The sequence below is a fragment of the Blennius ocellaris genome, assembly GCF_963422515.1.
Source record: "Blennius ocellaris genome assembly, chromosome: 6".
Classification (NCBI taxonomy): domain Eukaryota; kingdom Metazoa; phylum Chordata; class Actinopteri; order Blenniiformes; family Blenniidae; genus Blennius; species Blennius ocellaris.
The window spans coordinates 7,978,223-7,992,192 of NC_137655.1; the positions used below are offsets into that span (position 1 = coordinate 7,978,223).

Sequence of the window (13,970 nt, forward strand, 5' to 3'; positions counted from 1 at the left end):
TCATTAGAAGGGCCAGGGGTGTGTTTTGCTGCATAGTTAAAAGTAAACAGGTTCATTGAAATAAATCTTCTAAATTGATCTGGCCTTGTTTTTTTTTTTTTTTGCAATAGTGAGTAAGTGACATCAAAACAGGTAGCAAAAGAAGAAGAAGAAGAAGAAAAAGAAAGCCACATTAAAGAATGCTAAAATGAGGCTGAGATGTAGGTAGGGAGGAGGTAAACTGCTGGATCAGTGGATCTTGAGCAGCTCCCAGTGGTTGATTTGATGTGAACAGCCCAGGGAAGAAAAATTCCTTTTGTGGGTCGGAGAGCTCCAATGTAACCTGCACGGTTCTGGCATAGCATGTATTAAGATGGCTGTTATTTTATTCACTGTTGATCAATGATGCAGACAAAGTAGATGAATATGTTGTCAGGTTTTGATGTGGTATAAGCCTATGTTTGAGGGGTACATTTTATTCAACTGGCCTCCACTGGTGGGTCATTAACCTTAAACAATGCAAGAAATCTGTGATTGAATACAGAGTACAGGGCAAATCAATAAAGTGTTTCAGCACTTTAGTTCTTCAGTTGAGATATTTACAGCAAATTAACTTGTTTCCGACCTTCAAAACAGCCCTCTGATACCCTGACTACAAAAGAAAAAGTGTGGACTGCTCTGTTCCAGCATTGCCACTGCAGATGATGTGATGTGATTTGACACAGGTTTTTCTACCAAATGCTCATCCTGATGGAACCTGAGACGCTAGGCGTTAAGGACCTTGCTCAAAGAACAACACTTGTGGGCCCCTGAAGCTAAAGGCTCGAGGTACAATAGGCACTTGGAGGTTAAGCCAATGTGGCATCTGAGCCAGAAGCCCCTTTCCTTAATACCAGCATACAACCTCCTCAGCAGAAACTGCTCTTTCCACATTCAAGACCCAGCTTAACAATGCATCTCACCAGCTGGACTGCAAGACTGCTTTCTAAAAGCCAACAGGGATGTTTTTGAACGCTTGGTCAGCAGCAGTATTTAACGGTAGCTCAAATATACCTAAAACCCTGCATGACGAAATGGTACAGTCTGGTGATAGCTGTACAGCACAACCAGAGTTGAGGTGTCAGCGACGGTGTCACCCAGGAGGTGCTGAGGGAACGTGCAGCGCAACCGGATGTTTTTTTTTTTTTTTTCAAAAGGACTCCATTTCTGGACATTCTATCAGTGGTTTTCTCCCACTGTCGAAAAAAATGTGTTCGAGGTTAACAGTTGACTCATACATGCACAGAGACAGCGTGGATCAGCGACAGCTCCCTGTGACCTCAGTTGGTTAAAGAGTTATCAATGATGGATGCTGTATTTCAAATTGTGCTCAGATCTTTTCCTAACGCAGAAAACATGACAGATCTTTATGTATGCAAACTCTCTGAACTATCGTTGACTGCAGACTGGCTGTATTAAAAAAAAAATTACAACACTCCCCATATAAGTACCATGTCTCACTTCAAAAAGTCTTTTTGCTCAACAAAATTGACTGATCTGTTAAATTATGCATCGTTCCTGTTTGCACAATCGAAACACACTCGTCAATTTGTCTGTATCTTTCTAAAAATAACACTGATATCCTCATGAAACTGAGCCCCATTTTCCTGAAACTGGGTGAACACAGATTCAAGTATAACAAGAGTTGTAACACACATTAGCACGGACATGCTCGCTAACACGGTGTACACAAACTGTGCACATGCACACTGTGTGTGTAGGCTCCCTGTCCCTTGGTGACCTCATTTTCTTTGTGGCTCCATACACCCCTGCCCCTTCCAGACAAAATCCATAATTTCTATTTGATGGTGCAGTCAGGCTGGGCTTTCTGGAGGACACTGCCTGAAATTGATGTGTCTCATTTCAGGTCTACTGAGGACGCCAATTACCCTTTGGAAACTCTTTGAGGATGCTGGTGCAACACTCACTTTTTATCGTCATAGTGCTGTTTTCGTCTTGCTCACCCTCTCCTTTTCCTCCTGATTCACTGCTTCTTCGTTCAGTTCCTCTAAATGCTCTTTCACGTTGTACAGGTCCGACATGCTCCCGTCTTTCTCCATCTTTCATTTACGAGCATACCCATGTGTTGTTGTCACCGCCCATTTAAACAACAAGCAGTTTTGGTGATATATATATATATATAAATGTTCACACTGAACAGCTGTTGGTGCATTAGAGGGTTTCAAACACATTTTAGTTCAGGGGCCAAATATAGCCCAATTTCATCTTGAGTGGGCTGGACCGGTAATACAGTCCCATAAAAACCTTTAAATTTAATCTTTAAAGTGTTTCGTTGTTGTGATGCAGAGTGTATGTGATGAAAGTGTCAATATTTTCTCAAAACCAAACCATTAACACAAACAAATGACTAAAATCTCAACTTTAGGAATACCTTCTGTTGCAAAATACAACGAAATGTAAAAAAAAAAAACAAAAAAAACAACTTCTATAGCTGTTGCATCACGTATGTTTTTACAAGCTCACCCTGACAGTATGGCTTTTAGGTGGTACTGAACAATCTAAATGAAATCAATCAGCTTACCTCAGCAACTTCTTTCATGGTGTTTCTCCATGTTTTGTCGACAGATGTGAAATGACGTCTCTCTACAGGCATCTGCACCAAGATGTCTGGCGAGCTGAATATGGGCTCCAGGTAAAGCCAAGTGGACTGCACCTTCAACCATTCATCCAGGATTTCCTGGAGAAGCAGCAACTTTCCCTCCCATTCCCTAGAAAGAATCACAACAATGATGAAGCGGATTTGTTTGCTTGTTGCTTTTTGAACCAGATACCCTAATAAGAATGCCTTACTTTCTGATCTTCATATTTTCCCATCAACAAAGATAGATATCAATGTTATAATGCTTTCATGAGATGGTATGTAATAAAATCCTAAATATTCTTCTGAGAGTAAAAGGAAAAGAGCGGAGGGACTTTTTATTTTAACTATGCCTGGCAGCAACATCATATTTCAATAATCTCAGAAATTACAGAGGATGGGGCAATTTCATTTACAGAACTCAATGGGATATTAAAACTGAATAGTAATGAGTTTTAGACTATTATTCTAAAACAAGATAATAAAAAAAACTTCATACAGGCATACTGACTGCATGGGTGATGTTTCTCTCACTTTGCCTCACTCACATCTTGAGTGTGACTGAATACAGAAAGTTGAGAGTAACAATAAAATCAATGTAATTAAAAGTTGTGCAATTAACACTATTCACCTCTAGACTTAAAAAAAACAACAACAACAAAAACATTCAAGCTTCACAGATTTCTACTGATGGGTACTTTCATCCATACACTGTGACATCTGTTCCCCAGTCGAGTCCTTTTGCATAGAAAACGTTGACTCACAGCCTGCGTCTATGAGTAAACATATCTCAGATTATGAGCTGGGGTGGAGGGATGCACAGCTGTTGTCAAAAACAATTCAATTTTAGCAGCCAAATGAAGGAGCAATTGGCACTGAGAGTTGTGGCACAGATGTTTACTACATGAGTTGTACGTCGCCCGTCGGTAAATACACTGCCATAGCATCGAGAGTATGGGACTTTTCCCCTTTGTGCTTCCAGTCATTTTCCAACTCTAAAATCAATGATCTTGTCTCTTACCGTATTTCCACTTCAAAAGGCTTAATAAAGGGCGAGCCCCTCATGGTCTGTGTCTTCACAATGTGATCGTCAAGTAACATCTGCACTTCGTCCACGGACGACAGGATGGAGGTGCCCGTCTCTCGGTAAGCCAGGAGGTTGAACTCCATGGGACTCCACTCACTGGCCATTTTCTCCATTGCCTTCTGCAGAGAGTACTCCTTGCTGGCCGCCTCACTGACGCTCTCGAAGCTGCTGAGGTGCTGCTCCAGTTGCATGGAAAGGAAGTCGGCCACACATGTGTGGTCACCAGCTGGCTGCAGGGAGAGGCCTGCTATGTCTGACATGGCGTCCCAGTGGCGATCACACAGCCCGGGGTTGCAGAGTACCTTTGAGAGATAGTTGTGACATTTTAGTTATTTTGAATTCAGGTTTGTATTGAGGTCCTCTGTCTGAGTTCTTGATAAGATGGACTTCTTTCTGTTGTTTAGGTTTTTACCTGCACCATGGGGATGTGCTCCTTGAATTCCTCCACTTTATCCTTTATAGTAGTGGCTATGGACAGGGCCTGGGGTACTTCACCAAAGGTTTTCTCCAGCGTATATAGTGTTCGCCAGTAATTACCAGCATCACTTTCAACCTACATGAAGAAAATTCAGAACGTGATTAGGATAAATATGTGGAGTTACTAACCCTACTAATTACCCTCAAACTATGAACTCACAGATGGGACCCCAAACGAGGACTCAAATCTGAGATGATCTTACTTTAGTGCTAACTACCACACAGCATTGCAAAGGAACAAACGATTAAACCATAAACAAATGTGTGAAGTCATACAAGGTAAAGTGCAGTCATACAGATAAAAAAGAAAAAATATGGAAACTCTCTAGCAAACAGTATTTCTAAAAGAAATAAGACAGTGAGGAGATGAAATGCCTGCAGAATGTGCGCTTGCTGGCTTCAAAGAGTTTCTATGCAGCTTATAAATTGTTTTAAATTTGACTGCTGTGGAATGACCACCTGCGGTTACTATGAAAGTAAGCACTGCTGATACTGCTTGTTATGAACACATGGAAGTAGTAGACAGAGGTCTCAATAACAGCACTAATAACTTGGTATGTATTTATACATAAGCTCCTCTTAAAAGGAAACATTGGTTTATGAGGAGCTCTGGTCTCGGGAGAGATTCTCACTGCAGCGATTGCAATATGTCAATATGATGGTTTAGTTTAGATAATCCATCATGTCTGCTTTTCTTTCACACATCTGTCTTGGAAACTTCATTATAAGAAAGAGAACAGACAAGCTTAATTAGAACCACTTTCATTAAAGTTATTAGTTTCACCTGAGAGATACAGCTTTACATGCCACAGTAACTATGCTGTAGCTTCACTTATCCAATTTAATCTGATCTATTTGCGTCAGACTGATTTCACTCTTCCATCTGATCTCACTCCTTTCGGAAATTTCTTTATACGAATATCTGTTTATGCTCCTTGAGCATCTTGGCTTAGTTGCTTGACTAATGTAAAGATATTCACGTCTCGGTGGTTGCTGAAAGGGAAGGGCATAAAACATAACTTGCTGTTGTGACAGTATGCGAAGACAAAACAGCTGCCGTTGAAAGGCTTTCAATACTGGTATGTCAAAGATTATTTGCCAACTAGAAAATTTCTGGAGATATTTTGTGTGTCCTGCCATTCGCTGCTGACCAGTATGTTTGCCAAATCGTTAACAAAAGTCATGCCACACTATTACTGAATTTTCCACACATTTTGATGTGCTTTTTGTGGACGTGCTTACAAATTTGTCAGCAGAAAAACATGAAGACAAAAAAAAAAAAAGGCCACCTAGGATGGTAATCTTGGCACCTTTCTTCTTAAAAAGGCAGGCACACAGAATTAAACGATGGAGAACAGGATACTGCAGTAAAAATGTTTCTCTCTCGCTCGCTCTCTCTCTCTCTCAGAAAAGACTTTCTGCTGACACACTGATGATAACTGAGCTGAAAGAAAGTTAATTATGCAGTGTGTCTGCAAAAAACAAACAACATTTTGAATCCTGTACATAACTATATAATGTGAAGTTTTCGTAAAATTGGAATACGTGCATAATTGCAGAGCTTGTAAGTAAAGCACTACCTGGACATACATCTTTATCACTACTGACAGTTACGATGTTAGGTATGGATGCACAAATTTCCATGAAACAATTGACTCGAGTTGAGAACTGTTTTCGTGCAAACCATCTTGCCAAAGGAATGCTGCAAAAGTAGACTTTTAAAATAAAGTACAAGATTAGATTAAATGATCAGTTCTTTTTAGAAAAGGTTCCCTTAAAGTTAGTGAATTCAAGCAGCATTGCTTACAATTTACATTTTAAAAAGACACTAAACAAAGTCAATACAAAAAGAGATATCTGAGGTGATATCAGCATTAAGATATTAAATGTATATTATATTGCACAGTACCAGTTTGGATTGGGTTTATGTGTGTATAGCGTGTCAGTGTCACATACTCCAACTTCACAAAGGGGAACACAGTTGATCTCATGTCGTCAGCCTGCCCTGTACATGAAATATTTTTCCACTATAATTTACCTTGTCAGGGTTCACACCAGAGATGGGTCCATGGACCCACAGCTCATATTGTTGCATGAAATTACAGGCCGTCTCATAGAGGTGCAGGAATGGTGTCAATCTATTCTGGATCTGCTTGCGCTGCGGATACTGGGAAACGGACCAGCCGAACGCCTCCTCTTCCAGATTGAAATCGTTAATCTTTTCAGTATGACAATAAAGTTCAATTAGAGGCAAGAAGAACACTGAAATAACCATAAAAATATACCAAAAAAATACAGAAATAATAGATGTGGATCATTGTATGAGCGGCTCTCGTTATTTATATATCCAATTCTGCCCTCTAGAGTTTGAAATGATCAAGAACAGACACTTTCATCAATCCACAGTGCAATTACTGTAATCAGAATCACAACAACATATTCCCTTTGACACCATTGTAAAAAATGTTTTAGAACTTTTAAATGATGATTCTACACACCGCCCATCAATATTACTACATTGCATTTGTATTGACTCCGATACAGGCCTTCTCTTACCCTTCATGGTTTGAATTCAACGGGCTTGGATTTGTCTCACATATTCAAGATTCAAGCAGGTGTGATATACCTTTTCCATGGCTGACTCCAGTTTGGCGTTGAGGCCCTGAGCTTTTTTCAGGTACTTGCTGAGCTCAGTCAGCTCACCGCAGGTAACAAACTCATACACCTGCGCACTGTAGCTCTCCAGTTCTTCCAAAAAGTGTTCCTGGCGCAACTGGAATAAGTGCATAATAACTGAATTTAAACTGTCTCCAGTTTGGATAAGAATATGATATAATTTAGGCTATGACTAGAATTCAGAATATGATACAATTTCTCACCGCAGACACAGCCGGAGGCTCGTTTTCGTATAAACAAGACTTAAGCCAACCTCAAGTATATTTTCACCCAACACATCAATCCTTCTTTGACAACATTTTTGGATTGTGCCTCAAAAAAGACAAACCTTCAATTCTGTCTGATACAGCTCTATCTTCTCTTCGAACATCTGTTGGTGGTCTTGGAAGACGGATGGCATGCGCTGAAACCACTGGACAGTCCGTGCGTAGAGCTCCATGTGCAGTGGTGACATGGACACAATGCCCAACAGGAAACAAAAGTGGTCATTGGACTCAGTCAGTTGTTCCTCCAACAGAGGCATATCTCTGGTCTTCACCTTATCAATGTAGGCCTGGATCGGGGCACAAGAAAGATGATGATCATGATGCATAGTGGAACGATACTGCAGTGATGTGACAAGAATATTTAGGGGTCTAATTCATGCTCATGCAAAGTGTTTGCTGAGTGAGTGCTGAATTGGAAATCCACACTGGCTTTACAGACATGTGCATAGCATAAAATGCATCAAACTACTGTGGGATGAGAATGTTGGGGGTGGTCACCTTAAGCTCCATCAGTCTCTGAGTATCAGGTGGTGTGCTCAGTGCCTTTTCTGAAATCATTTCAAATTCATTACAGAGCCTGTGAAAGGGAGAGAAACATTAAATCCGGGATATCTGTTTACTGCACAAAAGGATTGCAGAGATTTACAATCTCATTATAGCCCAGCTTGAAGATGTAAAGCGCGACTGGGAAAACAGCAAGTTATCGCATAGCGAAAAAACAGCGATAGGGTTCATGTAAATTTCCAGAGACCTGCGTAACATTCATTCTTCTGGCTTGAGCAGCTGGCAGAGGCCTGAACTTGGAATCCTCCTTGTGCAAATTTCAACTGTGTGTATCTGACATTACACTTAGAGAGAGTGAAAAATGTAAACATAATATAAACCAACTGACTTGTTGTTGATTTCCTGATGGTCGTGTAGCATCTGTGTGATCAGCTGTTGCTGTAACTCCTGAGCACACTTCAGCAGAGATTGGATAAGCTTATGGCAATGGACCTCAAACATCCCAAGACGCTCGACCTAATGGGACAGTTTCACTCATTAGCAGAACAAATGTGTTTTAAGTTCAACGTTTTAGGCTTGATGACTGGGCAAATATGTGACTTTCCTGGATTTCCTGTATAATCTGGGTGTATTAGCACCTTGAATGATGTGTACTCAATCTGGTCGGCGAGCTCCTGGTAGCGTTCCACTTCAGTCGTGAGTTCCTCTAAGGAGTGCTTAGTACTGAGGAACTTCACAACATCTTCTTCCGCCTGCCTGGATATCAGCGCGGCGTATCTGTCGAACTCGTGGATGTACTCTGTGGGTCGGACGCTCTCAGCCCGAAGCATCCGACGAACCTCCTCCAGCTGCGTCTCAATTATCTCTGGAAGGATGGTGGGCTTCAGGGTGCTGGCTGAGCCTGGCTAAGGAGACATAAATGATGGGACACTATCAGGCAAAAATAGAAAGAAAATGTATACCAATTACAGAAACCTATTCATACAGACACCAGTTCTCACTAAGTTGAGAAAGCACTAGCGAAAGATAGATTTGTCTTCTTACCAACTCAGGAAACAGTTTGGTTTCCACACGAGGGATCATGTCGATTGATGTGAGCATCAATTTGTAGACGTTACTAAATGCCTCCACATACATTTGGAATTCAGGCTCAAATTTGACCTGTCTGTCCTCCAGGATCAGATGCACAATGAATCTTGGGGGCTCACTGGTTTGGTTTGAATCCTACGATGGTGAGGAGCAAAGTTAAATATGTCACCTGCTCCTCTAAAGCTTTTCCTTTGAGATTTTCAATTTGGTCTTACCGGGTCTTGGCAAATCAGGCGTGTGTAGTCCCTCATTGAGTCTATTGCCAAACTTGTCAGCTGCGAAGTCATCAGCGCAGCTGCACAGTTGAAGAACGACTGCAGTTTGGCCATGTCACTAGAGGGAGGCACCAGTTTGCGTCGGCACCCTCGTAAATAAATGTCACACACCTCAGGAATCCAGCTGGAGCAGAATACAAAATGATGCATCAGAGTCCATTTCACTTATTAGCTATTTGACTTTACCCTGGCTCCAGTATTACCATCAATAAAAGCTTTAAAACTACTTATTCGTTTTTGAAACTGTGAGAGCTGCTTGAAGATAATATGATGGGCTTTTTAGCTTCATTCGGCTTACTGCTATTACATCTGCTGATCTAAATTGCATAAGTCACTTTGCTTCCCACAAAATTGGCATGAAGTGACAATGTCAGCTTACTGTTGGAGAAGGATTCCTCTGGCATTATCAAGATGCTGCTTGACAATCTTCTGGAACTCACACAGCTCGATGGACTCCGCCCTGCTGAGGAACTCCTCCACATCGATCAGACGGAGATTTCTGCAAAGCAGGTCATCCAGGAGGGTAAGCCCATGTGCCAAACCAGAATCCATTACATCACTCAGACACAATCATCAGTATTGTCAGCAGCATGTGACAGTGGATTACTGCAGCCCCTGCAAGCTTTAGAAAATAGAAATGTCACATTGATAACGCCATTTTTCATCACTGAACGTATATAATGCATTTTATTTATAGGCACCTTTCAGGGGATCTCAAGGTCAAAGATTAATGGAAGGTCATGAAGCCCTCTCGACTTTAAGGGGGTCAACATTTTGTTATCTTTGAAAAATAGGTCAGGTCAGCGTTTAATTAACTTATGTCATAAAACTACTAAAATTGAGTGTTTGTATTAAAAGTGAATGATTTTTTAAAATATCTAGATTTTTTTAATACTATTTTATACGTTTTAAAGTATTGTGAAGATATGGGCGTGTTGAACGTGAGCATTCTGTCTCCAATATACATAAAAGTAAGCTGAGCGTCAGGCTAAAGAGAAAGATGAATCGGTCAAAAAACATAAATAAATAAGGGAATTAAAAGAGTTAAAAATGTGGGTCCCTCATGAAAAAGGTTGGGAATCACTGCATAGACCAGGGGTCTGCAACCTGTGGCTCTGGAGCCACATGTGGCTCTTCAGCTCCTCTGCAACGGCTCCATGAAGCTTTCAGAATATTATTTGTAAATAAATATTTTGTTTTATTTTTGTTTTATTTTGCATTCCACACTAATTTCAAAACTGGTCTCATCTCCAGGCAAAAAAGAAAAAAAAGAAAAAAGCTAAATACAGTAAAACAGCTCAAAACAGCCAGAGTAGATGAATTTAAAAAATGCCAGGAAAAAAGGGAAAGAAAGAAAAAGAAAAAGGTAGAGAAAAGGAAAATAAAGAGAAAATGATAAAAGAGAAGGCACAAGGAAAAAAGAAAAGAAAAAAAGGAAAGAAAAAAATGAAAAAAATAACAAAAGAAAATAGAAAAAATTGAGAAAAAAGGGGGAGGGGGAGAAAAATGCTGATATCACTCAAACTGCTCAAACAATTCGAAGCGCACGGCAACTGTAAACAGCAAAATGGCTAAAGTGAGAATGTCCATAGATTCTTTTTTCCTCCAAATTTCACATAACTGGCATGTTTTGTGGGACCAGACAAATTCTATATGGTGGAAATTCCTGAAAACAGGTCTTTTGGTCATAAGGGTCCCAGACTATAAACAGATCTGAGGGCACGACCTATGTATTGTACCGGTATGTGCTTTCAGGAAGTTCAGTGAGGCACAAAGAAAAAACAGTGAATTGATCTGACAGCAAGACTTTGAAATCAATTCAGAGCTGTGGACCAAATCAAGGAAGGATTTGTGTGATAAACAATGTGGAATTGTATCACAGTAAGAGCACAAGCATCGACCTGTATGGAAGTGCACTGAAGAGTGAGGCTTGATATTGCAGGGATGGAAGTATAGAGAGCAGATGACGATGTGTGTGTGTGTGTGTGTGTGTGTGTGTGTGTGTGTGTGTGTGTGTGTGTGTGTGATCACAGTGTGGATTTCATTTAATCTTTTAACCATCAAGTTTTATAAAAAACAAAAACAATTTTAATAAAAATAAATGAAAGCTAATGACAATGCTGGACCAAATCACTTATGTTAATCACATTTATATATTTTTGTGTCTTAAGAAGTATTTACATTTTGAGGTCGACCCACAGACTAAAGTGTTTTTTCGGCAATTCAAAATTGACATCAAGCCCCTCAAACGCGCCATTTTAAATGATCATAACAAACGACTTAAAAGTAAAATCTGACTAGTAAAGTTTACTTACTTGTATGTGACGTCCCAGTGGGACAACACACGCAGCATCGTGGGGTTGAACAAGTGAAGCTTTTTACTGATCTTTTTTCTTGCTTCAACAAAGGATCTGTTCCAAAGTTTTGGCACAGTTTCCACTCTAACAAGGGAATGACAATAGAGGAGCCATGAAGAAGGGTCTTTTTCGCCCGGACAGTCAGTACAAAATATACAGTATAATTAAACGGTTTCGCACTTTGCTTCAGCTGTCAGATTTTTCTTGAGCAATGGAAAAGAAAAGAAAACTTTTAGTGTGGTCTTGTCATTGCAGCCATTCTGCAGCTTATGGGAGTTGAAGCATTGTGTACATTTTCCTTCACGTCCTGCGAACTTACTCAAGTCTGTGAGGAGGCACATCTTTGACTTCGGGCTTTTCACTTTCCTTCAGACCCTTGAGTTCGTATTTCACTGCAAATGGAATAACATAAGCAAAATACATTAACACAAATATATTCACCCCACATATAAATAAGCATCAAAATGATCTATGCATCATCTGAAGACACCACAGTCAAGAAAATCACAGATAAATAACTTGGCTATATGCATGCTTTCATTAAAATCACAAAGCGCTATAGAATACCTACAGACTGCTTTCTTGACGCTGATTAAATATTCCTCCTTTATCTCGTCAACTAGCAAATCCAAAGGTGCGCTCAGGCTCTTCAGATGGCAGGGGACCAAATTTGTGATGTGTTCCAGCCAAGAATCCGCCAGAGGAGAAACACGGTCCATTTGGATCGCAGCTTGGATGGCGTGGTTAACTCTCTGACAGAAAAACATTTCTTTTTTTTTTTCTTTTACATTTTTAGGAGCAGCAAAGACATTTCTAACAAATATATCAGTGACAGCTTTGATTGTGGGTTGGCAAACATCCAACACCTCATAGTGTACATAGTGTAAAAGTGCTTTTTGTCAGTAGACATTATTGTCTGTACAATGTGCATGAGCTACAGCTTTAATATTTGGGTCTACAACTGCATAAGGCTAAGATTTTATAAAACACAAAAAGCATGACATTTCAATGATGCATCTTGGCCAGTCTTTTATTACAAAGTTTCTCCGGTGGCCTCCAGGGATCTGTCCTAGGCCCTCTCCTCTTCATCATTTACCTCTACCGATGAGACCCATCTCTATCTCTCCACCAACAACACAAACAAGTATATTGTTTTTATGCAATGCTGGTGTGTTACAAAAGCCGGACTGTTTTGATTTTTACCGCTACTAATATATTTGTACTTGTTTTTAACTGATTTTTTTTTGGAAACGTTTATTGTACAGTGACCTTGGGTGTACTGAAAGGTGCTGACAATTTTTTTTATTGTTGCTATTGTCGTCATTATTAAATGTTTTTCTTTTACCTCCTCGTGGGCAACAATAGAAAAGGGTCACTGACAAAGTTGAGTTTGCATTGCATTGTACCATTTCGTGATCCTGCTTTGATTTGGGCAAGCCATCTGGTGAACGGCCACCACGAGCTTGCGGTTGGCTACAAAACAAAAACAGGGAGGACATATAGGAGACTGGTGTAAGAGAAGATGATCCAGTAGAATAAGATGATTCACCAAATAAGACCATGAAGATGCAAATAAACAAATTGCTTAAAACTCACCACGGAAATTGTAGACGGTTTTTGCGACGGTTATCCAGGGCATGCAAAAGGTCACGCATGCAGAGTTGAGGCTGAGAATCCGCCATCCAATGACTGGCTCTACTCTGTGCACTTTCACACAACATATTGCCTACAAAATGGGCAGGACAAACAGCAACATGGTGTAAGGAGGTGACATACTATAAATGTTTGGATTTTGTTGAGTCTATCAGAGCAAAGAACCCACTTCTGGAAGCCGCGTCACTTGCTTCAGGGCTCAAATTCAGTGGAGCTGAAAATAAAGAACCTGCTTCCAGCCATGGAAGGTTCCCGCGGACCTGGGCAGAGGAGTTAACCCTTAGTTTTGGATCAGTTTTACAAGCATTAGCACATACGACTCATTGATCAGAGTGTGGGTTTAATCCAGCCAGTGAAATGACTTGTAAAGTGTAAAAATTGCAGAAACGACACGTTTTGAATGGAAATAAGTATTGCTGCCAAAATGTCTTTGTTTAGTTGTAACAAAACAGATCATCAAGAAGTTATTGAACGTATATTATATTTCTTTTTTAGATGTACCTGTACATCTTGAAAGGCACAAAACAGTTGGTCACATGTAGCTGGAACTCAAAAATATAGGAGGCGCCTTTACGATACAAACACAGGTCAGCGTACGGCCGCAATGCTGACATGTGTTGTGCCGTAAAGGCATTAATAAAAGCGCAGTTAAAATTGAGTGCCGGTTCACTTGACGGCAGTTGTTTTAATCATTAGACACTTATTATGATCACAATAGGCTCACTTGACGGCAGTTTAAAACACCTAATTGAATTACGCGTTCTAATGTTCAATGTGTAGTGAAGTTATGTTATATAAACTTACCTTGGGTGGTCTTTTTGACGATAAAGCCGCACTTTTAGTCATATTTGTCCTCTTGGCATCCATACTGGAACAAACCTCCTTGCAGTTGCAGGGATCGTTGCTAAGGAAGTCGCTCTGTAATAAGTGGGGCAAACTGTAAGAAACAATTGTATGCAGGTTATATAT

The 13,970-nt window shown here is 40.3% G+C and overlaps 1 protein-coding gene across 1 annotated transcript in view; it reads right to left on the reverse strand.

Annotated features, from left to right (window-relative positions):
• The window catches only part of dnah7 (dynein, axonemal, heavy chain 7), a gene marked incomplete at both ends in the record, with an annotated part of 77,516 nt that extends 65,053 nt beyond the window's left edge, over positions 1-12,463 (reverse strand). The window contains 15 exons of the mRNA XM_080498135.1: positions 2,561-2,747; positions 3,639-4,006; positions 4,117-4,257; positions 6,220-6,399; positions 6,808-6,954; positions 7,186-7,410; positions 7,622-7,700; positions 8,016-8,143; positions 8,266-8,532; positions 8,672-8,851; positions 8,932-9,115; positions 9,371-9,490; positions 11,307-11,432; positions 11,668-11,740; positions 12,445-12,463. Of these exons, the coding sequence (XP_080354261.1) occupies positions 2,561-2,747; positions 3,639-4,006; positions 4,117-4,257; positions 6,220-6,399; positions 6,808-6,954; positions 7,186-7,410; positions 7,622-7,700; positions 8,016-8,143; positions 8,266-8,532; positions 8,672-8,851; positions 8,932-9,115; positions 9,371-9,490; positions 11,307-11,432; positions 11,668-11,740; positions 12,445-12,463 (2,424 nt within the window). The remainder of the gene's footprint in view (positions 1-2,560; positions 2,748-3,638; positions 4,007-4,116; positions 4,258-6,219; positions 6,400-6,807; positions 6,955-7,185; positions 7,411-7,621; positions 7,701-8,015; positions 8,144-8,265; positions 8,533-8,671; positions 8,852-8,931; positions 9,116-9,370; positions 9,491-11,306; positions 11,433-11,667; positions 11,741-12,444) is intronic.
• Between the last annotated feature and the right edge of the window lie 1,507 nt (positions 12,464-13,970).